Source organism: Microtus oregoni, unplaced genomic scaffold (assembly GCF_018167655.1).
Source record: "Microtus oregoni isolate MIOR12 unplaced genomic scaffold, Mior012 000091F_ref0000469, whole genome shotgun sequence".
Lineage (NCBI taxonomy): Eukaryota > Metazoa > Chordata > Mammalia > Rodentia > Cricetidae > Microtus > Microtus oregoni.
Genome location: NW_024544600.1, coordinates 224,181 through 250,250, shown reverse-complemented (window position 1 = coordinate 250,250; position 26,070 = coordinate 224,181). Strand labels below are relative to the sequence as shown.

The 26,070-nt window shown below is 47.6% G+C and overlaps 2 protein-coding genes across 2 annotated transcripts in view; both read left to right on the top strand.

Moving 5' to 3' along the window:
* Positions 1 to 1,705: 1,705 nt before the first annotated feature.
* Positions 1,706 to 23,540, top strand: LOC121442508 (pre-mRNA-splicing factor CWC25 homolog). Its single transcript, XM_041644105.1, has 10 exons — positions 1,706 to 1,845; positions 5,202 to 5,374; positions 10,757 to 10,993; positions 13,387 to 13,456; positions 15,167 to 15,294; positions 15,969 to 16,032; positions 17,428 to 17,630; positions 18,911 to 19,000; positions 20,971 to 21,132; positions 21,597 to 23,540. The coding sequence occupies exons 1-10, from the start codon at positions 1,828 to 1,830 to the stop codon at positions 21,709 to 21,711; spliced, it is 1,260 nt and encodes a 419-aa protein (XP_041500039.1). The 5' UTR covers positions 1,706 to 1,827; the 3' UTR covers positions 21,712 to 23,540.
* An 858-nt stretch (positions 23,541 to 24,398) lies between these two features.
* The window catches only part of LOC121442407 (phosphatidylinositol 5-phosphate 4-kinase type-2 beta), a 29,751-nt gene continuing 28,079 nt past the window's right edge, over positions 24,399 to 26,070 (top strand). The window contains exon 1 of the mRNA XM_041643948.1: positions 24,399 to 24,706. Within this exon, the coding sequence (XP_041499882.1) occupies positions 24,548 to 24,706 (159 nt within the window). The 5' untranslated portion in view covers positions 24,399 to 24,547. The remainder of the gene's footprint in view (positions 24,707 to 26,070) is intronic.

Sequence of the window (26,070 nt, the reverse complement as noted above, 5' to 3'; positions counted from 1 at the left end):
GGGAGGCCTGGTGTAAGACTGGATCCTGAAAAGAAAGGAAGACTATCTATAGACATCTCTTCTCCTCCTCTCCTTTTCTTTCTTTCCTTATTTCATTTTTTCTGTTATTTATTTTTGCAGCCCTGGCTACTTGAAATTTGCTACATAGACCAGGCTGGTCTCAAATTTAGAGAAATCCAACTGCCTCCTAAGAGAGTTGAGATTACAGGATAGGCTCCAAAACTATGGCAAAACCCTGTCTCAAAAAACAAAAAAGTTGAGATTAAAAGCATGCAACAACACGCAACACCACCACCATTTTCTTAAAAAAGAGTGTGTGCGTGCCAGGCTGTGGTGGCACATGCCTTTAATCCCAGCACTCGGGAGGCAGAGGCAGGTGGATCTCTTTGAGTTTGAGGCCAGCCTGGTCTAGAAGAGCTATTTCCAGGACAGCTCCAAAGCTACAGAGAAACCCTGACTCGAAAAACCAAAAGAAAATAAAAGTGTGTATGTAGGTCGGGCCGTGGTGGCGCACCCCTTTGATCCCAGCACTGGGGTGGACGCAGAGGCAGGCTGATCTCTGAGTTCGAGGCCAGTCTGATCTGCATTGTTCCCAGAAAACAGCCAGGGTTTTACATTGAGAGAACCTGTCTCAATAACAAAAAACAAAATAAAATGAAGACTATAAGAAGCAAGTAGCCAGGCCGTGGTGGCGCACGCCTTGTAGCCTGGTCTATAAGAGCTACAAACCCTGTCTCGAAAAACAAAACAAAACCAACCAACCAACCAACCAAAAAAACAAACAAATAAAAAGCAGCAGCAAGTAGGCAGATTCTACACTTGGCCGAGGATGTAATCGTGATTTCTCTCTCTCTTTTGTTTTTGGTGACACGGTTTCTCTGTGTAGCTTTGGAGCCTGTCCTGGAACTTGTTCTGTAGATCAGGCTGGTCTCAAACTCAGAGATCCTCCTGTCCCTGCCTCCCAAATGTTGGGATAAGAGGCATGCGCGCCACCACCGTGTGTGTGGCCAATTTTGGCCTCCCCCCCCCCCCAAGACAGGGTTTTTCTATGTAACCCTGGAACTCACTCTGTAGACCAGGCTGACCTTAAATTTACAAAGATCTGTTGGCCTCTGCCTCCCTAGAACTGGGATTAAAGGCACATGCCACCACGCCCAAACAGCCTTTTCTCTTCTTGAAACCGGTTGTTTTAGACCAGGATAACCTGAAACCTGGCTTTGAACTCCTAATCTTCCAGTCTCCACCTCCCAAGCGCGAAAACGGTGGGAGCGTGCCACCACGTCTGACTTTTGGAATTTTGTTTGACGGTACCTATGTCTATAAAACAAGCCGGGATTGAGGGAGTTGGCAGAAAGCCCAGTTTTAGAAGTTGGTTTGGAAATCCTGGTGTTGCGGCGCTCTAGGAAGGAGGCCCTAAGTTGGCGGATACCGACGTCTGACAGAGCCGCGTTTCTACAGCAGGGCCCTGATGCGTTACCAAGGCAACAGAACCTTTCCTACGGCTTTTCAGCAGTTGGGGGACCTTAGACGAGGTGGTTACGTGAAGCGACCAAAGTGAGACCACCTAAGCCCTGAGAGTGGGTAGAAACTACCCACAGCTTTAGCTAGTCACGTCGATTTAGGGCTAGCACCCGAACGTCATCGCCCCGAGACGCTGACGCAGGTACGTGACGCCACTCCCGGAAGTGCGGGCTAGAGCGGGCGGGGAAAGGGCAGCTGGTTCCTTTAGGGATTAGGTCCTGAGAGGCGGTCTCAGAAGTGAGACCGTTCCTCTCCATCTTCGCTGAATCTTTCAGGTCCACGGACTGAGGAAACGTCTCCACCGTCATGGGAGGCGGAGACCTGGTAAGTGCCGGAGGCCTAGGCGGTTAGGATTTAGGCCCGAGACCCACTGGCGTCGGGGACGGAAACTGGCAGGGGTGCGGTAGAAGTCGGGGGTAGCAGTGGGTAACCCTGGTAATGAGGTCTTGTTTTCAACACAAAGGGGTGGTAAACCTGGAGACAGAACGCATTGGTTAAGACCACGGAAGGACTGGGATGAGACTGGGGAAGATGTGCGCCAAGTGATGTCTGCTGGTGTCTGTGTTTGATGATTGGCGGGGGACAGGGGGCTTCTAGGCGGGGAAGTCTGAGTTAGGGAGGGGGACAGTTGGACTCATGGTGCGGAAGGAGGCAGATCTGGGTACACAGACTTTATTTTGTGTATGTTATCTTGGAACACAGCCCCTTTTCTTAGCTAGAAGTTTACACTTGTATCGTGGACCTGGACTGTCGAAGGATGGGCTCCGGTTCTCCCGGATTCTGAGCTGTGCTGTTTGGAGGAGTCCGTTTTAAATCTTGTCCATCATTGTTTCATCCCCTCCATCAGTGCTTTGCTTTGATCTGTAGTGACAAGGCAGCTGTCTTCTGTATTTATGTATTTTATTTAAAGGCTAAGTGGCAATTGCTTTTTAAGTCGTGTAGTTCATTTGTGGGGAACTAATACCTTAAATAAAGTGGAAGTATCCACGAAGCACAGAGCTAGATTAGAAAACTATCGATCTTCTCAAAGTGAAGCTAATTGAATCAATAAATGTATTAGTTTAGATATCCATCCATTAGGCTGAGTTTGCTAGGTATCCTTAATTTGATCAAATTCCAGGACTCCATCAAAGTTGGTTTACTTTAGTGTATTCTTCATGTAACTGTGTTGATGGACAATGTATTGGTTTGTTTCTCTGATGCTTTGATAAAACCAAAAGCAGCATTCGGAGGAAAGGGCTTATTGCATTTTACAGGTTAGAGCACATCGTTAAGGGAAGCCAGGGAGGAGCGCAAGTAGTAACCTGGAGGCGGGAACTGAAGCAGAAACCATGGAGGAGTGCTGCTTACTGGCTTGCTTCCCTTGGCTTACTCAGCTACCTTCCTTAAACAGCTCCGGCCCACCCACGCAGGGATGGCACCGCCCACAGTGGGCGGGGCCCTCCTGCATCAATTAGCCATCCAGAAAAATGCACCCACGAATATTCCCACAGTCTGGTGGAGGCGGTTCCACTATTGAAGTTGACAACTAAAACTAGTCATCCCTGACAGGATGGTGCTAATCTAGAAATTCTTTTTCTTTTCTTTTTTTCCTTTTTTTTTTTTTTTTTGGCTTTTTGAGACAGGGTTTCTGTGTGCAATGGTGTGAAGGTGTCAAATTGCCCAGGGACTAGATTTATACACACTTATGAGCTGCCATGTGGATGCTGGGAATTGAACCCCGGTCCTCTGAAAGACCAGTCAGTGCTCTTAACCACCGAGCCATCCCTCTAGCCCTAATCTAGAAATTCTTAACCTCAGAGGTATTGGCAGTTTGGGCTCGATAACTGTGCGGTGTGGGGCTGTCCTGCACATTGTATATTCAGCCCCAGGCTGCCATTAGCACTCGAATCTCCCTCAGTTGTGACATCTACAACTTTCTCCAGAAATGATTGTCATCTGTGCCCTGGGATGGAAAGGAGGACTTTTGTAGGACAAAGTAAGGGTATGTGTGTGTGGTGGTGGTGGTGAAGAAAGTCCTGCTCAAAGGATAGAATGTAGAAAGGAAGAAGGAAGGAACAACGTGGGAAAGGGGGAAAGGCAGTTAAGGGCAAAGAAGGCAAGCAGATGGTACATGCCTTTAGTTCCAGTGCTTGGGAAGTACAGTCAGTAAGAGCTCGAGTTGGAGGGTAGCCTGAGCTAGACAGCAAGGTCATGGCTTGCACGCATGTGTGCATGCCCACACACACCTGTGTTCTCGCTGACTTTGTGCTTTGCGCCTGCAAGGTACCTTGTGTATTTGGTCTCATTTGGTCTTAACCGGTCTCCAGTTTTGTGCCTCTTCCATCCATCCTTCACATGATAGCTGGACGTGCTCTTGCCTGCATCTTTTCGGTTCTTGCTTCCTGCCATAGATGGTGAAGTTCAGTTCCTTCACATACCTATAAAGGATTTGGTCTGACCGGGTGACGCATGCCTTTAATCTCAACCCTTGGGAGGCAGAGACGGGCGAATCTCTGTGAGTTCCTGGACAGGCTCCAAAGCTACACAGAGAAACACTTTCTTAGAAAAAACAACAACAAAAAAGCTCCCTTCTTAGCTGGCTTTATCTCATACCCTCCTCCATTAGCTCTTATGCCACCGCCACCTCTGGCCACAGTGAATTATTCATGCTATGTTCTTTCTCATCACCGGGACTGTAGATGTGAGGCCATTTCCTCGTACAGTGCTTCCCAGTCACCAGCTGTTTATAACCATCCTTAGCTGCTGCTTCCTCAGGGAAACTTCCTATTATCACAGCTTGAAGCAAAGTAGTGAGAGGAGAGGGGAGAAGCATTCACTGAAGGGGCAGGGAAGAAACAAGGGGAATTCCCAAGAAGGAAAGTTGAACAAGGTCCAGGTACATTGTAAACATGCTAGTGTAGACACAGGAGTCAAGTGTACTCAATAAAAAGAAAGATGTTTGAACTGGCCGGCAGTGGTGGTGCAGCATTTGGGGGGAGGGCAGAGGCAGGCAGATCTCTCTGAGTTCAAGGCCAGCCTGGTCTACAGAACTAGTTGCAGGTCTTCCAGGGCTCCACACATCCTGTCTCGAAAAGCCAAAAGAAAAGAAGGAAAGATGCTTGTATAAGAATGAATGTTCTTGGGGGCTGGAGAGATGGCTCAGGGTTGAGAGCACTGGCTGCTCTTCAAGAGGACCCAGGTTTGATTCCCAGCACCGCATGGCAGCTAAGAACGGTTTGTAACTCCAGTTCCAGGGAGATCTGATGCCCTCACACAGACATACGTGTAGGCAAAACCCCAATGCACGTTAAAAAAGAGAATGAACGTTCTGCTCCCCTCCTGTCTTGCTACTGTCATCTCCCATTTGAAGCATAGCAAGTGGAGTTAAAGACATTTCCGACAACCTCATGCATGCTAGCCAAGTACTCTAGCATCGAGCTGCATCTCCCACCTGCCGTCTTACCTTCCCTTCCTGAGAAGGTGGGTGAGGCACGGTGGGTTGGTTAATATGGTTAATTTTAACTGTCTTCTCGACATAATCCAAAATCACCTGGAAAGAGGATCTCAATGAGCGTTGTCTTCATTGGGTTGGCCTGCGGATATGTCTGTTGGGGATTGTCTTAATCATTGTGGGAAGACCCTTATCCCCTCTGCCTACCGCCCTCTGAATCCTTTCCTCCCTCCATCCACTCACACAGAACCTGAAGAAGAGCTGGCACCCACAAACCCTTCGAAATGTGGAGAAAGTGTGGAAGGCAGAGCAGAAACATGAGGCCGAGCGGAAGAAGATCGAAGAGCTGCAGCGGGAGCTCAGAGAGGAGAGAGCTCGGGAAGAGATGCAGCGCTACGCTGAGGATGTTGGGGCTGTCAAGTAAGTGCGGAACTGGGTGTTCGATGCATGCCTGATGCAGGGGCTGCAGAGTGGTTAGGTGATTCTGCATATGGGTTTTGGAGCCTGACCAACTTGATTCTAAGATTGGCTTTGCGTGGCTTAAGTTGTGTGCCTGAGAGAAGGTTTGGGAGCCTTGGATGTCTCGGTACTCGAGTCTGTAAGGGTTGTCGAGGACCAGATGCGGAAAGAGGTAACCAACTTAGTGCAGGCCGTGCTCCCACTAGATGGTTGACAAATAATGAAAGTTATGACTGAGACTCGCTGTCTTCATGCTGCCCGAAGCCTCTGTGAGTGTATTGCAAGCACATGTTCTTGGGGGCAGTGAGGTTAGTGGGAATAAGTAGATAGGGTATCTATCAATTAAAGCCTTGCTGTGGCTGTGGACAGTCTTGCCGAATTTTACCTTTGGTCACTTCCTTATACAATTCGGGGTAATAGCAGATAATTTCCCTACTCATCTCATGAAATAAAGGGGGAGAGTGTATGTCGAGAAATAAAAAGCATAAAATGCACTCTGTAGTGCAATCCTAAGTCAGAATGATACAGAAACAGTAGAGATTGAAGTCAAGTCACCTCTACTGCTCCCCATGTTGGTGTTTCATGGGCAAGCCTTCAGGGTGAAATGTGGCTTACTCTCCCCATGGGATATCATAGGGGTTGCCTTCCTTTCATGGCAGAAGGATTTGTTACATCCATAGTTGTGAGTGAGACTTAGTTTCAGTACATGACCCCTTAAGTAGGGGAAAGTCCTATTTTTTCAGGAAATGCATAGGGAGGTTCTGATGTTTTACAGTGAATGAGGTTTTATGGAGCTTTTAAATTAAATACAATGTATTTAGGGAATGGTGATGGTAACTGTTAATTGTGAAATTTGACAGAATACAGAATCCCCTAAGATGGGCCTCTGGGCACACCTGTGGGGGTTATCTTGATTTTGTTAGTTAAGATGGGAAGAATCACCTTGATTGTGGGCAGAATTATTCCTGCGCTGCTGATCCGATTCAGCAAGCTGAGTGCTTGGCTGTGGATACGGTGTGCCTACCTGAGTTAGCCCTGCAGTCCTGATTTCTCTGCCATGATGAGAATGTTTAGCATAAGAACACAAAAATAAAACAAGACAGGCATTAATACAAAAATAGAACAAGAAAATGATTTAGCAGGGTGGTGATGGTGCATGCCCTTAATCCCAGCACTTGGAAGGCAGAGGCAGACAGATCTTTGAGTTTAAGGCCAGCCTGGTCTACAGAGTAAGTTTCAGGATAGCCAAGGCTATGCAAAGAAACCTTGTTTTGAAAAAAACAAAATCAGCCATGTTGTGGTGGCACATGCCTTTAATCCCAGCACTCCTGAGGCAGAGACAGGCAGATCTCTGAGTTCAAGACCAGCCTAGTCTACAGAGGGAGTTTTTCAGGACAGGCTCCCAAAACTACAAAGAAACCCTGTCTTGAAAAACCAATAAGAAAAAAAAAGGGGGCTGGAGAGATGGCTCAGAGGTTAAGAGCATTGCCTGCTCTTCCAAAGGTCCTGAGTTCAATTCCCAGCAACCACATGGTGGCTCACAACCATCTGTAATGGGGTCTGGTGCCCTCTTCTGGCCTTCGAGCATACACACAGACAGAATATTGTATACATAATAAATAAATAAATATTTAAAAAAAAAGAAAAAAAGAAAGAAAAGGAAATTGTTTTGTTTTGTTTTTTCAAGACAGGGATTCTCTGTAGCTTTGGAGCCTGTCATGGAACTAGCTCTTAAAGACCAAGCCACCACCTAGTGACCTGGCTACCTTTTAAATTTTTTTTTATTTTGGGACTGTTGAGACAATTCATTGGTTAAGAGATCTTGCAGAGGACTGGGTTTGATTTTCAGTACACACACTGGCTCACAAGCATCTATAATTACTTGTAATTCCAGTTCCAGAACATTTGACACCTTCTGGCCTCTGAGGGTACTACACACATGTGGTGCACATACATGCAGGCAAAATACATAACATTTAATTTTTTAAAAAGTACAGGCAGGGCCGCACAGTGGTGGCACACACCTTTAATCCCAGCGCTTAGGAGGCAGAGGCAGGTAGATCTCTGTGAATTTGAGGTCAGCCTGGTCTACAGAACTAGTTCCAGGACAGTGGGGCAATGCAGAGAAACCCTGTCTCAAAAACACAAAAACAACAACAAAAAAGTGCAAATGAGTCTCACTGTAGCCCAGACTTGCAGTCCCTGCTCAGGCTCCTCTGTGTTGGCGTTGCAGGTCATCTGTCACCATGCTCATTTTTTTTTTTTAAGTTTGAGAACAGACAGTTTATTGCAAGTTTAAAACCAAGGCAGACAAACTATAAATCTCCCAGTTGCTTGGAGATGGAGAATGAAGAAAAGAAGGGGGGAAAGGCCATGCTGTTTGGGATAAGCCAGCATGGAGGTCAGCTTTATGGCTGTACACAGCTGTAAGGTGGGGAGAGGATCTTTGAAAAACTGGTCAGACAGCCCTGAGAGCTGGAGAAGGCAAACTTAGGTCTGCAGCATCCAGAGGAAAAGACAGAAGAGAACTCGGGACTCAGGACTCAGAAAGGCAGGCTGCCGACCCTGCAGTACCTCATGCCAGCCGCTAGGGACTCCCCACTCCCACCCTGCTTTTGTAGTTGATTTACTTGGCCATTTGGCTGCTTTGAATGCTTTGTATAATGATATGCTTTGACTTTCTCCAGTTGAACACCATTATGGGTCAAGTGATCTTCTCTGCGCTGCTCTTAGAGCAAAGAGAACGTCTCATACATGTAATGTTGTTCATCTCCAAATCCTTCTGGAACTGGGGATCAAACCCAAGTCCTCAAACATGCTAGGCAAGTAGTTGTCTACCACAGAGCATTAGAGGATCTCTTTAGTATTTGCTGATACTGCTACATGGCTGCAGTTCCTAGACTGTGGCATTGGATCCTTGCATTAAATAGATAAAGATGTGTTGTAATAAGAGCAGTGGGCTATGTTCCGGCACCCGGCCGCCTGCACGGCTAGCTTTACCTGAAATAATTACACGGACACTGTATTCTTTTAAACACTGCTTGGCCCATTCTGCTCTAGCCCTTACTGGCTAATTCTGATATCCTGATCAACCCATCTCTAATAATCTGTGAGCACCGGTCTTACGGGGAAGATTCTAGCCTACGTCCATCCTGGGTCGGAGCTTCATCGCGTGTGTCTGCCCGGGAGCGGGGCATGGCGTCTCTCTGAGGCATCTGCCCCCCGAGAGGAGACTGTCGAGTCTGAGCTCACTTCCTCTTCCTCCCAGCATTCTGTTCTGTTTTCTCCACCCACCTGTGTTCTAACCTATGAGGGCCAGCCAAGCAGTTTCTTTCTTTCTTTTTTTTTTTTTTTGGTTTTTTGAGACAGAGTTTCTCTGTGGCTTTGGAGCCTATCCTGGAACTAGCTCTGTAGACCAGGCTGGTCTCGAACTCACAGAGATCCGCCTGCCTCTGCCTACCGAGTGCTGGGATTAAAGGCGTGTGCCACCATCACCCGGCTTATTTTTTTTTTAACCAATGACCTTCCTCCATCAAAGATGGGCCAATTCCTTCTTCAGCCAGCTTCTGTAGAGTAGAAGGGACTTTAAGGGGAATCTGTGTTTTGAGCCCTTGTCTCAAAACCAAAAACAACAGCCAACCAAACAAAAGCAAACTGGAGGCCTAGGCAAGAGCACCTCTGCTTTGAGGCCAGCCTAGATAACAATGAAACCTGGCCAAAAAAAAAAAAAAAAAAGCAAACAGCTCAACAGAACAACTTCTGCTGAGATGGCTCAAGGTTAAAAGCACCTGCAGAGACCCAGGTTCAGTTCCCAGCACCGGTGTGCTTGCTCACAATCACCTATACCTCCAGTTCAAAGGATTCACATGCCCTCCACCTCACGCACATGCATATAAATAAAATTTTTAAAAAGTTAAGGACTGGGGCTGGAGAGATGGCTCAGAGGTTAAGAGCACTGGCTGGTCTTCCAGAGGTCCTGAGTTCAATTCCCAGCAACCACATGGTGGCTCACAACCTCCCTAACGAGATTTGGTGCTCTCTTCTGGCCTCTGTATACATAATAAATAAATAATTCTTTAAAAAAAAAATTAAGGACTGGAGAGATGGCTCAGCGGTTAAGAACTTGTAGTGCCTTTGCAGAGGACCTGAGTTCCCTTCCCAGCACCCATGTTAAACAGCGCACACTGCCTGTTCCAGTTCAGATCCACTTGTTTCTGCCTTCTGAGTGCTGGGATTAAAGGCGTGTGCCACCACCGTCCAACCACAATCAATTCTTAATTACAGACTAATACTTTTCCAAACAGATCATTTATATCTTTTTTTTTGCCTATTAAAAGGATCTGTCATGTTTGTATTGGTTTAAATTATTTTCATTAAGAATATCCAGGGAATCCATTGCCCTCTTCTGGCCTCTGAGGGTGCCAGACACTCAGTGCACAGACATATGCAATCAACACACTCATACACATAAAATTAAATTAATTTAATTAAAAAAGAAGTTCAGCATTCTGTTACTGTCTATCACATAAGGTTCCATTTTTCACACCTTTTGCCTTCCCACAAGGAAAGAAATGATGTTAAGCATAGAAGCGTGATGCTGTGACATCATTGAGGTCCTCTCTTTGTGTTAAAGCATCACTTACTTTTCTTTTGTTGTTGTTGTTGTTTTTTGTTTTTTGTTTTTTTGAGACAGGGTTTCTCTGTGTAGCTTTGGAGCCTGTCCTGTAACTTGCTCTAGATCAGGCTAGACTCAAACTCACAGAAATCCATCTGTCTCTGCCTCCTGAGTGCTAGGATTAAAGGTGTGTGCCACCACCGCTCGGCTTTTTTCCCCCAGTGCATTCATCATTTACTTTGTAGGTATCTCTGATCATTTCTCTTTTCTTCTCAAACATGTAGCGCCACTGGGGCCACTGTGTGCAGCACAGAGCTAGGCATTGAAGACAGCTGCGTGTGGGGTTGCTGACGTTCATGCTGAGGTGGATATGCTGATTGTTTTAGGTTATCTTTGACATGAAGAGATAGCGTATAAGCCAGGGAGTGGAGGCTGGGTAACTAAGTGGAGATCTATGTCTTAGCTGGAGGATTCTGGTGTTTCCTCATTGATTGGTCTTTGTGAAAATATCTCTCTTCATTTATAAGTGTCATTTCTTCATGTCTGCCAAGTCGGGAGTGGTGTTTGGGTTCCAGTAGGTATCTGCAGAGGGAGTCCAGTGCTCACCAGCTCAGGTTCTGTGTGGAGTTTGACAGGAGTCTCCATTCCCTGTGTGTGTGTGTGTGTGTGTGTGTCTGTCTGTCTGTATCTATGTTATCTATATTTATATCTTTTTTTTCCTGAGCCAGGAAGAAAGAAGAAAAGTTGGATTGGATGTACCAGGGTCCTGGTGGGATGGTGAACCGTGATGAGTACCTGCTGGGTCGCCCCATTGACAAGTATGTTTTTGAGAAGATGGAGGAGAAGGAAGCAGGCTGTTCTTCTGAGACGGGACTCCTCCCAGGCTCTATCTTTGCCCCTTCGGGTGCCAATTCCCTTCTTGATATGGCCAGCAAGATCCGGGAAGATCCTCTCTTCATCATCAGGTACCACTGGGGCTGAGGAGGTTCTTACAGAGATGCCTAGGGGCTCTATTTTCCACATCTCTGTCTTCATTTGTGCTCTGGCTGGAGCAAAGATTCCTGATGTAGGCCATATGGAAAAATACAGACAAGATTTATCCGTCTCTCTTTAACCTTTAATAAAAAAGAGAGAAAGCTGGGGATACCGCTGCTGTTAAGAGCATGTACTGCTCCTGCAGAGGACCTGAGTTTGGATCCCAGTACCCATGTCAGGCGACGTAGAGATGTTTGTAACTCCAGCTCCAGGACGATCCAAAGCCTCTGGCACCCATGGACACCAGTAGTTATGTGCCTCGAACTTGCAGGTTCGTACACACACACACACACACACACACACACACACACAAATTAAAGATAATAAGAATATTATTAAAGTTAAAAAGGAAGTAGAAGCAAGATGTCAAACATTTGCTTGTTCCGTGGAAATTTGGGAAATTGGTATAGAGTTAACTATGAGGTAAATATTTCCTCTTAATACTACTACTACTCCCTTACTATTCCCACTGCAAATGTATAGCCAGTAAATGACTCTTCATTCCTTTCTCCTTTAGCCTCCTTCCTTGCTTTTTTATTTTTATTTGTTTATTCCTGGATGTGTGTGTGTGAAGTGTGGTTAGTATATATATGTGCATGTATATGCTTACCCGTCTGTGGAGGCTAGAAGTCAGCATTAATGCCTTTCTCAGTCACTCACCTTATTTGTATGTGTACGAGTGTGCATGTGTGTGCACACGTGTATATACATGCCATGGTATATGTGTGGAGGGATAATGTTGGGGATTGGATCTCTTCTCCCACCTGTGGGCCTTAGGAATTTGAACTCAGCAGCTGGGCTTGGCAGGGAGTTCATTTAACAATTCTCTACCAAGCCCTCTCTGCATTACTTTTTGAGACAAGACAAGGTCTTTTGCCAAACACGGAGCTTGCTGATTCATCTGTACTGGCCAGCAAGCCCCAGGATCGTCCTGTTGCTGCCACCAGAGCACTAGGATTATGGCCATGTGCCGCTCTGCTCAGCTTTCTGCACCGTTACTACCGGCTTTGAGACAGGGTCTTAACTATGCAGCCTTGGTTGGCCCCAGTGCTGCCACACCTGACTCGCTCAACTTTTTCATGTGGGTCTGGGAGGTGGAAGTTTAGGTTCTTATGCTTGTGTGGCAAACACTTTGCTGACAGCCATCTTGCTACCCATTTTTCTTGTCTGTTTGTTTGAGACAGGGTCTCATGTAGTTCGGGCTAGCCTCCACCCTGTAGCTAAGGATGACTGAACTCTCTAATACGTGTCACCACGCCTGGCTTTGCGATTTATTGAGACAGTAGCCTTGGCTCAGCATCTTCTCCCCTCAGCCTCCGAGTGTTGAGTTCTGCGCTGTCATGCCCAGCTCTTCATGAACGCTTGCTTGGTATCTCTTGTGTGTGAGTGTTTTATGGGCATGTGTTTCTGAGTACCGTGTCCATGTCTGGTGCCTACAGAAGCCAGAAGAGTGGAGTTACAGCCGGTTGTGAGTTGCTATGTGGGTGCTGGGAATTGAACCCAGGTCCTCTTGAAAAGGAGCCAGTGTTCTTAACTGCTGAGCTATTTCTCCAGTTCCCAGCACAAAGGTGTGTACACACACACACAGTGTCACACATTCACTTCTCAAAAGAAGAACCACTGTAGCCAGGCAGTGATGGCACATGCCTTCAATCCCAGCAGAGGCAGGTGGAGCTCTGAGTTTGAGGCCAGGCTGGTCTATAAATCAAATTCTAGGACAGTGAGGACTGTCTGTTGCACAAAGAAACCCTGTCTCAAACCCCCACTCTCCCCCCCCAAAGGAACCATTATGTGTCTATATGTGTGTGCGCACATGCGCATGCGCACACACATACATACACACACACACACACACACACAAACACACACACACACACACACTCCTCAAAAGAAGAACCATCCTGTTGTCTTTATTTCGCGGATGATGAGGCTGTTTTTATGCTCAGTGGTGAAGGTTGTTTTGAAATGTTGCACTTAGTGAAGTCTAGGTCCACACCCGATTCCTTCACCATGAGGGAAGCCTTGACGCCGAAGCCAAATGAGAAGCAGATTGACCTCACTGTCATGCACTGCGCTGGCCCCACCCACATCATGTTCTTCAGTACTTGCTGGAGCTTTGTGGCTTCTCCACCGTTCTCTGTAAATTCACTGTCGGTGTAAACTCTGTGCAGTTTTTGTTTCGTTTGATTTGAGACAGGTTCTCGCTCTGTAGCCCTGGCTTGCCTGTGCACGAGTTTTGAAAGGGGTTATTAAATAGCATTTGGTGAGGAGGAAACATAATTCCCTTTGCAAAAGAGGCACTTAAATTTTTTCTTCTATTTAGGAAGAAAGAGGAGGAGAAAAAAAGAGAGGTACTGAACAATCCTGTGAAAATGAAGAAAATCAAAGAGTTGGTAAGTCATCCATCAGTATGCGCCTAGATGGGATGGGGTATGTGTGCCCGCATGGGCGTCTGCACTGTGTGAATGTATGTGTGCCCACACGGGCGTCTGCACTGTGTGAATGTATGTGTGCCCGCATGGGCGTCTGCACTGTGTGAATGTATGTGTGCCCGCACGGGCGTCTGCACTGTGTGAATGTATGTGTGCCCACATGGGCGTCTGCACTGTGTGAATGTATGTGTGCCCACACGGGCGTCTGCACTGTGTGAATGTATGTGTGCCCGCACGGGCGTCTGCACTGTGTGAATGTATGTGTGCCCGCACGGGCGTCTGCACTGTGTGAATGTATGTGTGCCCGCACGGGCGTCTGCACTGTGTGAATGTATGTGTCTGCACAGGCGTCTGCACTGTGTGAATGTATGTGTGCCCGCACGGGCGTCTGCACTGTGGGAGGTTGTGGTACCTGAAGAAGCTGGCAATAGGCGTCAGATCTCCTGGAACTGGAGTTACGGATGGTTGAGAGTCGCTCTGTGGATGATAGGAATTGAACCCTGGTCCTCTAGAAGAGCAGTACCTGCTCTTAAGTGCTGAGCCTTCTCTCTAGCCCCTCCTTTAATTTCTTAGCATCAGGCCCCCTTTCCATTTCCTCTCAGGCAAGGAAGTAGCCTGGCTTTGCTAACTACTTTTCTGTGTTCTTGAGACAGGACTTATTGTAGCCCAGACCAGTCTGGAACTATAATCCTCTTTTTTCAACCTGAGTTGTAGGATTACAAGGCTTAATTTTTTTTTTTTTCAAGACAGGGTTTCTCTATTTAACAGCCTGGAATTTACTCTGTAGACCAGGCTAGCCTCCAACTCAGAAATATGCTTCCTTCTGCCTCTGCTGGGATTAAAGGCGTGCACCACCACCACCTGGCTCAAAATTATTTATTTATTTATTTATTTATTTATTTATTTATTTATTTCACGACAGGGTTTCTCCGAGTAACACCTCTAGCTGTCCTGGAACTAGTTCTTGTAGATCAGGCTGGCCTCGAACTCACAGTGATCACCTACTTCTGCCTCCCAAGTGCTGGGATTAAAGACGTGCGCCACCACCACCCGGCTATCAGGTTTTTTTTTTTGGTTTTTCGAGACAGGGTTTCTCTGTGGCTTTGGAGCCTATCCTGGAACTAGCTCTGTAGACCAGGCTGGTCTCGAACTCCCAGAGATCTTCCTGCCTCTGCCTCCCGAGTGCTGGGATTAAAGGCGTGCGCCACCATTGCCCGGCCAGTTTTTGTTTTTTTACATACTATCTCCGGATGATTTTATGCTTCCTTAACTTAATAGCTTAATTTCCTTTTGGTTGGGAAAAAGCTACATGTCTTCAGTTCCTTTTTTTTTCTTTTATTGCATTTACTTGTGTATGGGTGTTTGTGCCATGGCATATGACTGGTCCTGAGAACTGAACTCAATTTGTCAGGCTTGGTGGCAAGTGCAGCTAATCAGTGAGTCACAGGCTTGCCAGAGGTACACAGTGAGACTTTGTCTCAAAATAATAATAATTTTAACATGTGGATCCTTGCTCACTTACCAGATAATTATTTTTAGGGTGTCTGGGGCATCTGTGCCCAACATGGGTGCCCTGACAATGCCCTTGACCAGTGTGTGTGTGAGCCCTTCCCTGCACCAGGTACATACGGGTCTCAGAGATCTCATGTGGTTGTGTTCTGGACATTTCAGTTGCAAATGAGTCTGGAAAAAAAGGAGAAGAAGAAAAAGAAGGAGAAGAAAAAGAAGCACAAGAAACACAAACACAGAAGCTCCAGTAGTGATCGCTCCAGCAGCGAGGATGAGCACAGCCAGGGCAGGTGAGCAGATGGTGCCAGGGCCAGGTGGGCAGATGGGTGCCAGCCTCCCGCAGCAGGACTTCTTGCCCATTCACTTATCCATCCCAGGGAGGCGCTGAGCGCCAGGCACTGGGGTTTCGATGAGGAACGTGCAGATGTGTGCTCAGTACTGCCTAGCTGGCCTCTGGCATTAAGAGTTCTTCGGAGATGCTAAGTCTGTGTCTCCTGGTGCACTCTGGGATAGGCTGGCCTGCCCCTCCCAGATCTTAGGTCAGAGCTCCTGACAAGACAGTTTCGTATCAGTTTGAGTCTTCGGAATTGAAGGGTGTTCTCTGTAGTCTCTCTCCCTCTTTCTTAAAATATGGATTAATGGGACCGTGTGGGCCCATTCTGCGTCTTGCCGCAGGGACAGTCGGCTCTGTTGCTGCTGACTCACGATTAGTTCCCGGAATAGCAGCATGAGGTGAGAGGAGAATGTGCAGGCGCTGAGGCTGAGAGCTCTGCCCACAGCTTTTCACAAGAAAAACTTTACTGCGCTGATGTCTTCCAGCGAAGACAATCCAAATAGAGAAGGGTGCTGCCAAGCAGTGACTGTAGTAGCCAGGGCGGGGCGGGGCTGCGCTTCTCAGCGGCGGGTCAGGCTGGACTCGTGCCTTTTCTGTTTCAGTGAATGTGTATGTGTTTTAATCTCTTAGATCGCAAAAGAAGATGGCAAATTCCTTTCCTGTTTTGTCCAAAGTCCCCGGATATGGCTTACAGGTAGAGATGTGGGCTTTTCAAAGGGACTGACTATGGGACCGTGCAGTTTGTCACTTTTTTTTGTTTTGTTTTGTTTTGTTTTTCGAGACAGGGTTTCTCTGTAGCTTTGGTTCCTGTCCCGGAACTAGCTCTTATAGACCAGGCTGGCCTCGAACTCCCAGAGATCCGCCTGCCTCTGCCTCCCGAGTGCTGGGATTAAAGGTGTGCGCCACCACCGCTCGGCCAGTTTGTCACTCTTGACCCCTGCACACAGCAGGGCATTTTGGATAGTGGAGGCTGGGCCTGCTGGAGACCAAGCCTAACCTTATCCTTGAGCCTTTTTCTGAGAGTCCTCTAAGTAGAGAAATCACTAGTGGAGCACTTACCTTCCTGCCAACAACTGCAAATAATTGACATGAAATGTATACATTTTAGTGATTTTTGACCAAAAGACATCCCTCACTGTTTTAATTTTTGTGAGGTGCTTGGGATGGACCCTGGGCCTTGTTTATGCTAAGCCAGTATTTTATGAGTGAACTACAGCCTCAGCTCTTGGTTCACTCATTCATTCACTCACTCATTCATTCATTCACTCAGTCCCTGGCTGGCCTGGAACTTACCTGCCTCTGCTTCTCAAGTGCTGGGATTAAAGATGTGAGCCAGGGCTCCATAGTCTCAAAGGAAACAAACAAGCGAATGAATGAATGAGTGAGTGAACCAAGAGCTGAGGTCGTAGTTCACTCATAAAGCTCTGGGCTCCTGTTTGCTTGTTTGATTGTTTTTTTGAGACAGAATCTCAAAAATTCTGAATTCGGGGCTGAAGAGATGGCTTAGTGGATAAGAGTACTGACTACTCTTCCAGAGGATCTGGGTTTAATTCCCAGCAGCCACATGGCAGCTCACAGCTGTCTGTAACTCCAGTTCTAGGGGAGGACTCCCATGGCACAACACCTATGCACATTAAAAAAAATTTTTTTTTAAATTCTGAATTCTTCTGTATCCCGAATGCTGGGATTACAGACATGGAAGGTAACTCTTGGCCTTTCTGAATAGAATTTCCATATATAGTTCAAATTGTTCTCAAACTTGATCTTCATGCCTTTGCCTCCTGAGTTGGTAGGGCTATATGTGTATACCATTATGCCCCAGCTTGCTTTTTTTTTTTATTTTTTTAAGACAGTCTCAGAATGTAGCACAAGCTGGCTTTGAATTTACAGTCCTCTCCCCTTAGCATTCTGAGTACTAGGATTCAGGTATGCCTCGCCTCCCTACACCTCATGCATCTGCATAGCCATCGTGCCTACTCTTGGTGGTTTAGAGACTCTGGTTGGTCATTCTTTGCCTTGCTGTACTGCGTTTCTGTTGGAACAGCTAGCTTTTCCTATGGATGCTCTCGTCTCTTCCTTAATGACATAGGTGAGGGACTCTGACCGTGACCAGGGGCTGCAGGGCTCTGTGATGGCCGAGCAAAGGGGGATGAAGAACCATTCCCGCTCAAGAAGCTCCTCCCACTCCCCCCCCAGACATGTCAGCAGGAAGAGCTCCAAGGAAGAGAGGTCCCGGGACAGGAGGTCTCGATCCCTGGGCAGAAGGTCACGGTCCCCAAGGTCCAGCAAACCGTGAGTGTGGGAATTCACTGGGAAACAATCTGTGACCTTAAGGGCCTGGTCCTGGCTGGTATTTGTTTTGGGTGACGTTCATCATTTCCAGGTTCCTAAGTGTCAGCTTTATCTCCTCTCCTCACTCTTTCCAGCACCTCACTGAAATTACATGCGATCATAACAAATCACATTTGTAGGACTTTATCGCTGGCAGAATTTCCCCTCTTCTTTGGGTTGTACTTTTCTGTATGTGTGTGGCGTGTGCACACGTGTGTGGTGCACATATACCATTCTCTACCTTATTCCGTTGAGGCAGTCTCTCTAAACCCAGAACTCACTTTTTTCTTTTCTTTTCTTTTTTCTTTTTCTTTTCTTTTTTTTTTTGGCAAGGCTAAAAGCTCACAATTCCCAAAAAACCCTGTTTCCTCCCCTAGTGCTGGGAGAACTGTGTCTAGCTTGTTATGTGGGTGCTGGGATCTCAATTATGGTCCTCGTACTTATCTAGCAAGAAATTTTAACTACTGAGCCTCCGAGACCCCAGATTACATTTGAAATAAATTGTGTGTGTAGGGGCTGGAGAGATGACTCAGTGGTTAAGAGCACTGGTCTTCTACCAGAGGTCCTGAGTTCAATTCTCAGCAACTATATGATGGCTCACAACCATCTCTAGTGGGGATCTGATGCCCTCTTCTGGCATAAAGGCGTATATGCAGAGAGAGCACTCATACATAAAATAAATAAACTTTTTTTTAGTGGGGGTGGTTTCGAGACAAGGTTTTCTCTTTAGCTTTGGAGCCTGTCCTGGAACTAGCTCTTGTAGACCAGGCTGGCCTCAAACTCACAGAGATCTACCTGCCTCTACCTCCCGAGTGCTGGGATTAAAGGTGTGCGCCACCACCACCCTGCTCAAATAAATTTTTTGGCTTGCTTTTTGTTTTTTGAGACAGGGTTTCTCTGTGTAACTTTGGAGCCTGTCCTGGAACTAGCTCTTGTAGACCAGGCCTGCCTCTGCCTCCTGAGTGTTGTGATTGAAGGCATGCTCTGTCACAGTCCAGCAAAATAAATAAGTCTTAAAAAAAATTGTGCGTGAATGTACACACTATGTGCTTCTGGAGATCAGAGAACAATTTTATGGATTCCCAGAGATTTGAACTCAGGTTATCAGGCTTGCGGCAAGTGCTATTGAGCCATCTTTTTGGCCCCAGCCTGGATTATACTTTTAAGGGAGCTCCATTGGTTGAGGGATGTACTAATAATCCCCCAAATTAAAAGGCATGTCCCCTCTGTGTCCATTACAGGCATGCCTCTAAGGTAAACAGGAAAGAGAGAGATAGCCCATCACCTAAAAAGGAGGTCTACCAGAGGCGGCATGCTTCCGGGTACACCAGGTAAGTCAGGAGCGTACTAAATGTCAGGTTTTCCGGGTACACCAGGTAAGTCAGGAGCGTACTAAATGTCAGGTTTTCCGGATACACCAGGTAAGTCAGGAGCGTACTAAATGTCAGGTTTCGTACTTTAGTTTGTTTCTCCAGGTGGGCACTTTTTAAAAAATTGAACTCTTTAAAATCTTGTATCACAAACCATGTACAAACTATAACATAGCCCTTTTAGGAGCAGCAGCTTTGGATGTCTGACCTTGTGAAGTGACGACTAATCTGGTTTGGCACTTCCTCTTTCTGTTCTGACTTCATTTAGGATGAACACCGTGAAGAAGACTCCCCCCCATTATATTCTGAGGCCAGTCGTTAAGTTAGGTTGCTGACTTCTAGCTTCATCCCAAAGTGGTATACTCTTGGGTTGTATCCATGAATATGTGTGTTGTGTATACCCCTACTCACACACAGGGAGGTCCTGGGCCGACAACCAGCTCCCAAATAAAGACAGAGAGACTTATTATTAATTATGAATGCTTGGCCTTAGTTTAGGCTTGTCCCATTAGCTTTTTTTTTTTAATTTGATTTATTTTTATTTTATGTGCACTGGTGTTTTCCCATGGGTGCTGGGAATTTGAACCCGGATCCTCCAGAACAGTAGGCAGTGCTCTTAACCACTGAGCTATCTCTCTAGCCTCCCTCCCCCCCAGCTCTTTTAACTTAATTTAACCTGTTTCTATTCATCTATGTTTTGCCTCGGAGATTTTTACCTTTTTTTCATTCTGTGTGTTCCACTTTCCTGCTTCATCTGTGTCTGTCTGTCTGGCCCCTGGTGTTTCCCTGGTGTCTCTTTCTATTTTCCCAGCCTAAATTCCTCCTGCTACTTACTCTCCTTGCCCAGAAGTCCTGCCTATACCTTCTCCCTCTCTATTGGCCATTTAACTTTTTATTAGACCAACCAGGTATGTTAGGTAGGCAAGGTAAAACAGCAACATAATTAAACAACTGCAACACATCTTTACTGAAACAAATATTCTGCAACGTAAATGCAACACATCTTTACAAAGTTAAACAAATGCAACACATCTTTACAAAGTTAAACAACTATTCCACAACACTCTTATTCCCAGAGCCAGGTCTCTCATTGAGCCTGGAGCTCAATGATTTGGCTAGGCTTAATGGCCAACCAGTTCCTGGGATTTGCCTGTTTTTTCCAATTAATACCAGGGTTACAGGCATATGTGGTCATGCCCAGATTTTACAGTGTTGCTATGGATTTGAACTCAGGAACTCATTCTTGCACAGCAAGTGCTCTAACCCACTGAGACATCTCAACATCTCAATCCCCGTACCCATGGGTTTTTGGTTTTGACTTTGTTATTGTTGTTTGCCTGTGTGAGGCATTTGTCTGTGTGAGGGTGTCAAGTACCTTGGAACTGCAGTTACAGACAGTTGTGAGCTGCCATGTGGGTGTTGGGACTTGAACCTTGGTACTCTGGAAGAGCCATCTCTCTAGTTCCTTCCTTCTTTCTTCTTATTCTTCCTCCTCCTCCTCCTCTTCTTCTTCTTCTTCTTCTTCTTCTTCTTTCTTCTTCTTTATCCATAGGTTCTTAAGCATCCTTTATGTAGTAGGAGGTAGCAACAATCCCATGGATGGTCCAGTCCTTTGTTTTGTAAGTTGTTAGTAGTGAAGACACACTTTCTGTAAGGTTAGGTTCCTCGTTAGCTCTCAGTCTTACTATGTTAAAATAATTATCCTAGAGATTAATGAGAGTGATTATGAAATCCTTCACCAAAAGTTTTCATGATTTGCTGGGAATCACCTGACTGAGACATCAGAAGGCAGGAAACTCACCCTGGCATGGCACTGGGCCTTTTTTCTCTTTGGAGAGCCACGAGCCTGCGGACCTGCCTGCGTGCTGTGCTGCTTGTTTGTTTTGCTAGGGAAGGGGTAGAGGCAATTGGATGGTTTCTGTGTTCCACAGAAAACTCTCAGCAGAGGAACTAGAGCGGAAACGGCAGGAGATGATGGAAAATGCAAAGTGGAGGGAGGAGGAGAGGCTTAACACCCTCAAGAAACACGCCAAGGAAGATGAGCGGGAACGCAGACTGGAGGAGTTAGACTCTCGCTCTGGCAAGTTCATCCAGTAAGTGCTTGAGGCCATGTAGCAGCTGGGCCCACTGCCTGGGCTTGGTGGTGTTCTCATCTTTGTCCAGAGACCTTGAAACTCAGCTTGGGGCCAATTTTGGTGCTGCTCCCAGTTTCTAGCCAGACAGTGGGGAGAGTTTTTATTTGAAATAGAAGAAGTGATTCCCCCCCCCCCCAAATCACTGAAATTCTTTGACTTTCATTTTAAGTAAAAATTTATGGCTCAGAAAACCTTTTTCCAGTGAGACTTGACTTGTTTTCTAAAAACAGATGAGTTTTCCCTTATGGACATTTAAAAACCCTGGTTCCAGATGGAGTCATTTGAAAATTGTCTATGTGGGCTGAGAAGAACTTGTGTCTAAAGCTGCTTCTGACGACAACCCTGTTTCTTGCAATTCTGCCAGAGGTGACCACTTGAAAAAAACGTTCTTTTCCCCCGTTCACCTGTCTTCTCTTCCCTAGGCGTATGAAGCTGGAAAGTGCATCTACTTCCTCCCTGGAGGACCGGGTGAAGCGCAACATCCACTCTCTGCAGCGAACGTCAGTAGCTCTGGAGAAGAACTTCATGAGAAGATGAAGACTAGTTCTCTTACTGGTTTTCCTGAATTCTCCAGGGAGGCTGCTGACTCCTAAAATTCTCTTTATAAGAGTTCAATAGCTTCTTCTACAGATGAAAACCACCACTGTTCAAAGTGTCCCTTGTCCATTGACTCCTGAAACATGGTACATTCTTTAAAAACCAATGTGACTTGATTTGGCTGTCAAGGGAACATTGGCTGGCTGACTGTGGGCTTTGACTGTGTTTTAATGGATGGGCACTGGGCTGTCCTGGAAAGCTTGGCTGCTTGTCATACCTCTTCCCTCCCACCGGAACCAGTGGATCAGACCTTCCAGAGACCCCTCTCCACGGCCACCCAAGTAGTAGATAGACTCTGCATACTGGGATAAATGAGCGTTGACCTTAGTAGATTTTATGACAGAATAGCCAAGTGTTAGGGAGAGCCAAGAGAGTGTCAAAAAACTGGAAGATAAAACAGTACCCCAAAAAAGTCCTATATTTGCTCTTTGAGATGTAATAGTATAATGTGTATATGTACAAATGTATAATTTTATACATGCTTTTTTAAAAGGTAGCTTTGTGAGAACGTTTTGTTTGATGATTTTACTATGTGGAAGCCACTCTGAACCCTGTCAGGAAGTAACATGGTAAGGGGCGTGGCTTGCTTCTCTGCTTCTGGTTTGGATGGAACTTTGGGGTTAGTGTCAGAATCTCGCTGGGATAGCTAACCTTTGACATTTGGACGTAACCTTGCCCTCTACAAATGTGTTAGGTTGCATTCATAGCTAGATGCTGGCTTCGGGAAGTACACACCTGCCAAGTATGTGTTCCCTTTTGTTCCTTAGGGTTTTATATTGGGCCGCCCAGTGGTGCAGGGAACAGGACCATATTGCCAGTGTGCTTGTGCCTAAAAGTAACTCGGAAGCTATCTATGTATTTCCTTGGTACTTTTTGTTGTTGGTTTTGTTTGTTTATTTTGAGGCAGGGTCTCTTGCTCTGGCTAGCTTTGAACTTGAGACCCTCCGGCCCTCACCTCCTAAGTGCCGGTGATTACAGCACCACACACAGCTGGCGGGTTCGGTGTCTGTCTTTTGAGATGGGGCCCTTCAGGCTCAAGTGGCCTGGTGGTGTCTGTCCTGCTTTTACCTCCTGAGTGCTGGGATTCCTGGCATGAACCACATGCCTACCTTCCTAGTTTCTCTTTTATCCTATAATAATTTAACTAAAAATCTAAGACAAGACTCTAGGGGCCACTCCTGTGTTTATACTGCCATTCCTTTTTCTGTTATTTCACCAGAAGCTCTCCTTTGGCTAGGGAACTTCTAGGTTCCCTCATTTTAAAAAATAAACAAATCAAAAACAGATTTATCCTAGTCCAGGCTGACCTTGAACTATAGATCCTCCTGTGTTAGCCTCTGGAGCTGCGATTACAGACCTCGAGGCCCTCTTAACCCACACATTATTCAAGCCATTCTCTCTTCTACCAATTCCTACTTCTCGCCGGGCAGTGGTGGCACACGCCTTTAATCCCAGCACTGGGGAGGCAGAGGCAGGTGGATCTCTGGGAGTTCGAGGCCAGCCGGGTCTACAAGAGCTAGTTCAGGACAGGCACCAAAGCTACAGAGAAACCCTGTCTCGAAAAAAAAAAAAATTCCTACTTCTCCTAAAACGTATTTGGATTTTTATTTTCAAGCACTAAAATGCCAGGCACTGTAATTCTTAAAACCATTTCCCTCCCAGAGAATGTAACACTATTCATTTAATCACTTCATCCTGCTGCCTGTGCTCTGGGTAATTATGGCTTTTATTTTATTACTTGGTAATAAAGGCTACATTTATTTTTGTAACTGTGTAAAGAGCGAACGACCACGTGCGCGGTACTGAGTTTTCATATCCTCACACAAATGTTGACCTGTGATTTGTGTTGAATACAGAGATTCTTCGTCCAAGAAGGATTACGTAATAAGCCCTGGGAGGTTTACTCAGATTTTCTAGCGCAAGAATGAGAAGATTATTAGGCTACACGTCCGCAGGCGCTAGCGGTCTCTAAACTTGACCCTCACTTTAGAGAAGGCTTGGTGGCAGGTGGGTGGGCGCGCGGCCCATTCATAAAACCTACGATTCCCGGCCGGCTCCTCTGATTGGCCTCGGGAGAAGGGGGCGTGTCCGCGGGTGGAGCGCGCCGTCGGCCCAGGGGAGTGGGAAGGGCCACGCTTGGGTGGAGCGAGGGGGCGGTCCCTGGTTTTCCAGGCAGGACTTCCTTTTCCCAGGCCGCGTTATTCCTCTCTCCCCCGGGGTGGGCATGGTATGTCCCAGCCTCCTCGCAGGCCGGCCCCTACGCCCATCCCGGAGCTGCGGCGCTGCCGCCATCTTGATGTCTCCGGTTGAGGCAAAGCCGAAGCCCGGCTCTGGGAGGGCCCGAGCAAGGAGCTTTCCTTCGGGAGTGCCTCAAGGCTGTGCATTACCCCTTCTTCACTCCCGCGCGTGAACACGGCTGGGCTCCTGGCAGAGCCGGGAGGAGGGGTGGGCGGAGCAGCCGCAGGCGCCCCGGGGCGGGCGGTACCATTCCGACGGGGAGGGGGGGCCGGGAGTAGGTGGGCGGTGCCGCCCGGAGGCGGGGTGAGGAACGGGCTGGCCCGGTCCCCGGGGCGGGGCGGGGCGGGGCGGCGAGGGCGGGGCGTGGGGCGGACGGAACCACCGGGGCGGGGTGGGGAGGTAACGGGACGGGCGCGACCATGGCTCCGTGAGGCAGCGGGGGTGGGGATCGGTTCGGGGGAGGCCTGGGGCCGCTCGCTGGTGCGCTGTCTCCGCCACCCCCCCTTTCGCCGCCGCCGCCGCCGCCGCCGCCCCGGGCATGTCGTCCAACTGCACCAGCACCACGGCGGTGGCGGTGGCGCCTCTCAGCGCCAGCAAAACCAAGACCAAGAAGAAGCATTTCGTGTGCCAGAAAGTGAAGCTATTCCGGGCCAGCGAGCCGATCCTCAGCGTTCTGATGTGGGGGGTGAACCACACGGTAACCAGCTTCCCCATGCGCGCCCCTACTCCCCAGGGCCTCGCCACGCTTGCCCCGCGGGTGACGCCTGCAACCCCTCCGCCGAGCCACTTGCATGCCCGCCCACCCGTGCACGCTGTCCGGCCGGGCGTGCACTCCGCGTTCGACACGCGAGGCCTGGTGTCCCCGTGCTATACCGTCGCCGTCTCCCCTTCGCTCCAGCTCCTCTGGCTTCCTGCGTCCGAATGCTTGCTCTGTGCAGCCCCCGGATCTCCGAGGGAAGGCCTGGGTGCTGCGACGCCGCCGCTTCTAACCTCAGCCTGCTTGTTGCATGGCTATCCCCCTTGTCCCTTAGAGCTGGCTGCCAGATCATTGCCCAGTTGACAGGGCAAGTGGCACTGGCTTGCCTGACTATTTCTGTTTGTGGTTGTTTGGTTGGTGTGGCTGCTCAAAGTTTCCCATCCTCTAGGCCTTCTTACCTCTCTCTGGCTGTGGAAATCCTCTCTGGGTTTCCTTTTTCTTCTTCATGAAGACGTACACCAACTGGAGAAGCAGAGGCTTCTCTGAACCACAGGCTCTTGACTTGGGTCCTTTTGGATGAAGGAGAAGAGTGAACAGAAGGCCTGAGAGAGTGTAGACCTGGCTGTAGAAATAATAATGTCTACTCTGATCTTCTGTGGTGTTCATTTCAAAGACGTTGCATTCTTGTCTATCCCATGGTTTTCCAGGATGTGATAAAGGCGATTGTTGTCCGAGATGCGTGGTCCCCCGGGTACTGGGTACTCTGAGACTGTGCAGTAGCCTCTGCCAAGAAGTTGGATGTGGACAGTTTGAGCTGGTTGACTGTTTATGTGTGGTTCGTTTAGAGTCTGTCCTCTTCCTCTCTGAGGGCTTGCTCCTTGCCTTCTGGCCGTTCCTTTGTGAGTCCCTCCACTGGGAACAGGCAAGTGAGAGGACCCTAAGTTCAGAATGAGGGCAATATGAAGTGTTGGATCTCCTGTGGATCTCATTCTTGAGACTCCCTGGCTCTTCTGGACACTTGAAATTGTAAGACCAAACAGTGACTCAGGGGCCCAGGATCAGCAAGACTTCATCTTCTGTTGCGTTGGTAGAAGACCTGGAGAGGTCTCTGGCTGGAGATTGAGGAGCTGCAGCCTCAGCCAGCGTGTCAGACCTCTGTGTCCCAAACAGCAGAGCACGTACAAATGAGGGGTCCTTGCCAGCCTCTTGGTCTTGGGCAGGTTACGCCTTCCCTGTCCGCCCTGGGGTTAATGAGTATCCTGGCAGGGCAGTGTGATGCTTGGACCTCTAAAGCTGCTGGAGGTCAACAGTGAACAGAGTTCGTTCCTCTTGCTTCCTGTTGCTGCTGGGGTCATCTGACATTT

What these genes read in the sequence shown, in the direction of transcription:
- LOC121442508 (XM_041644105.1), top strand. An exon ending in TGAAGAAAATCAAAGAGTTG is followed by an intron (nt 13,457 to 15,166) that starts GTAAGTCATCCA and finishes TGGACATTTCAG; the next exon opens with TTGCAAATGAGTCTGGAAAA. An exon ending in TCCCCGGATATGGCTTACAG is followed by an intron (nt 16,033 to 17,427) that starts GTAGAGATGTGG and finishes TTAATGACATAG; the next exon opens with GTGAGGGACTCTGACCGTGA.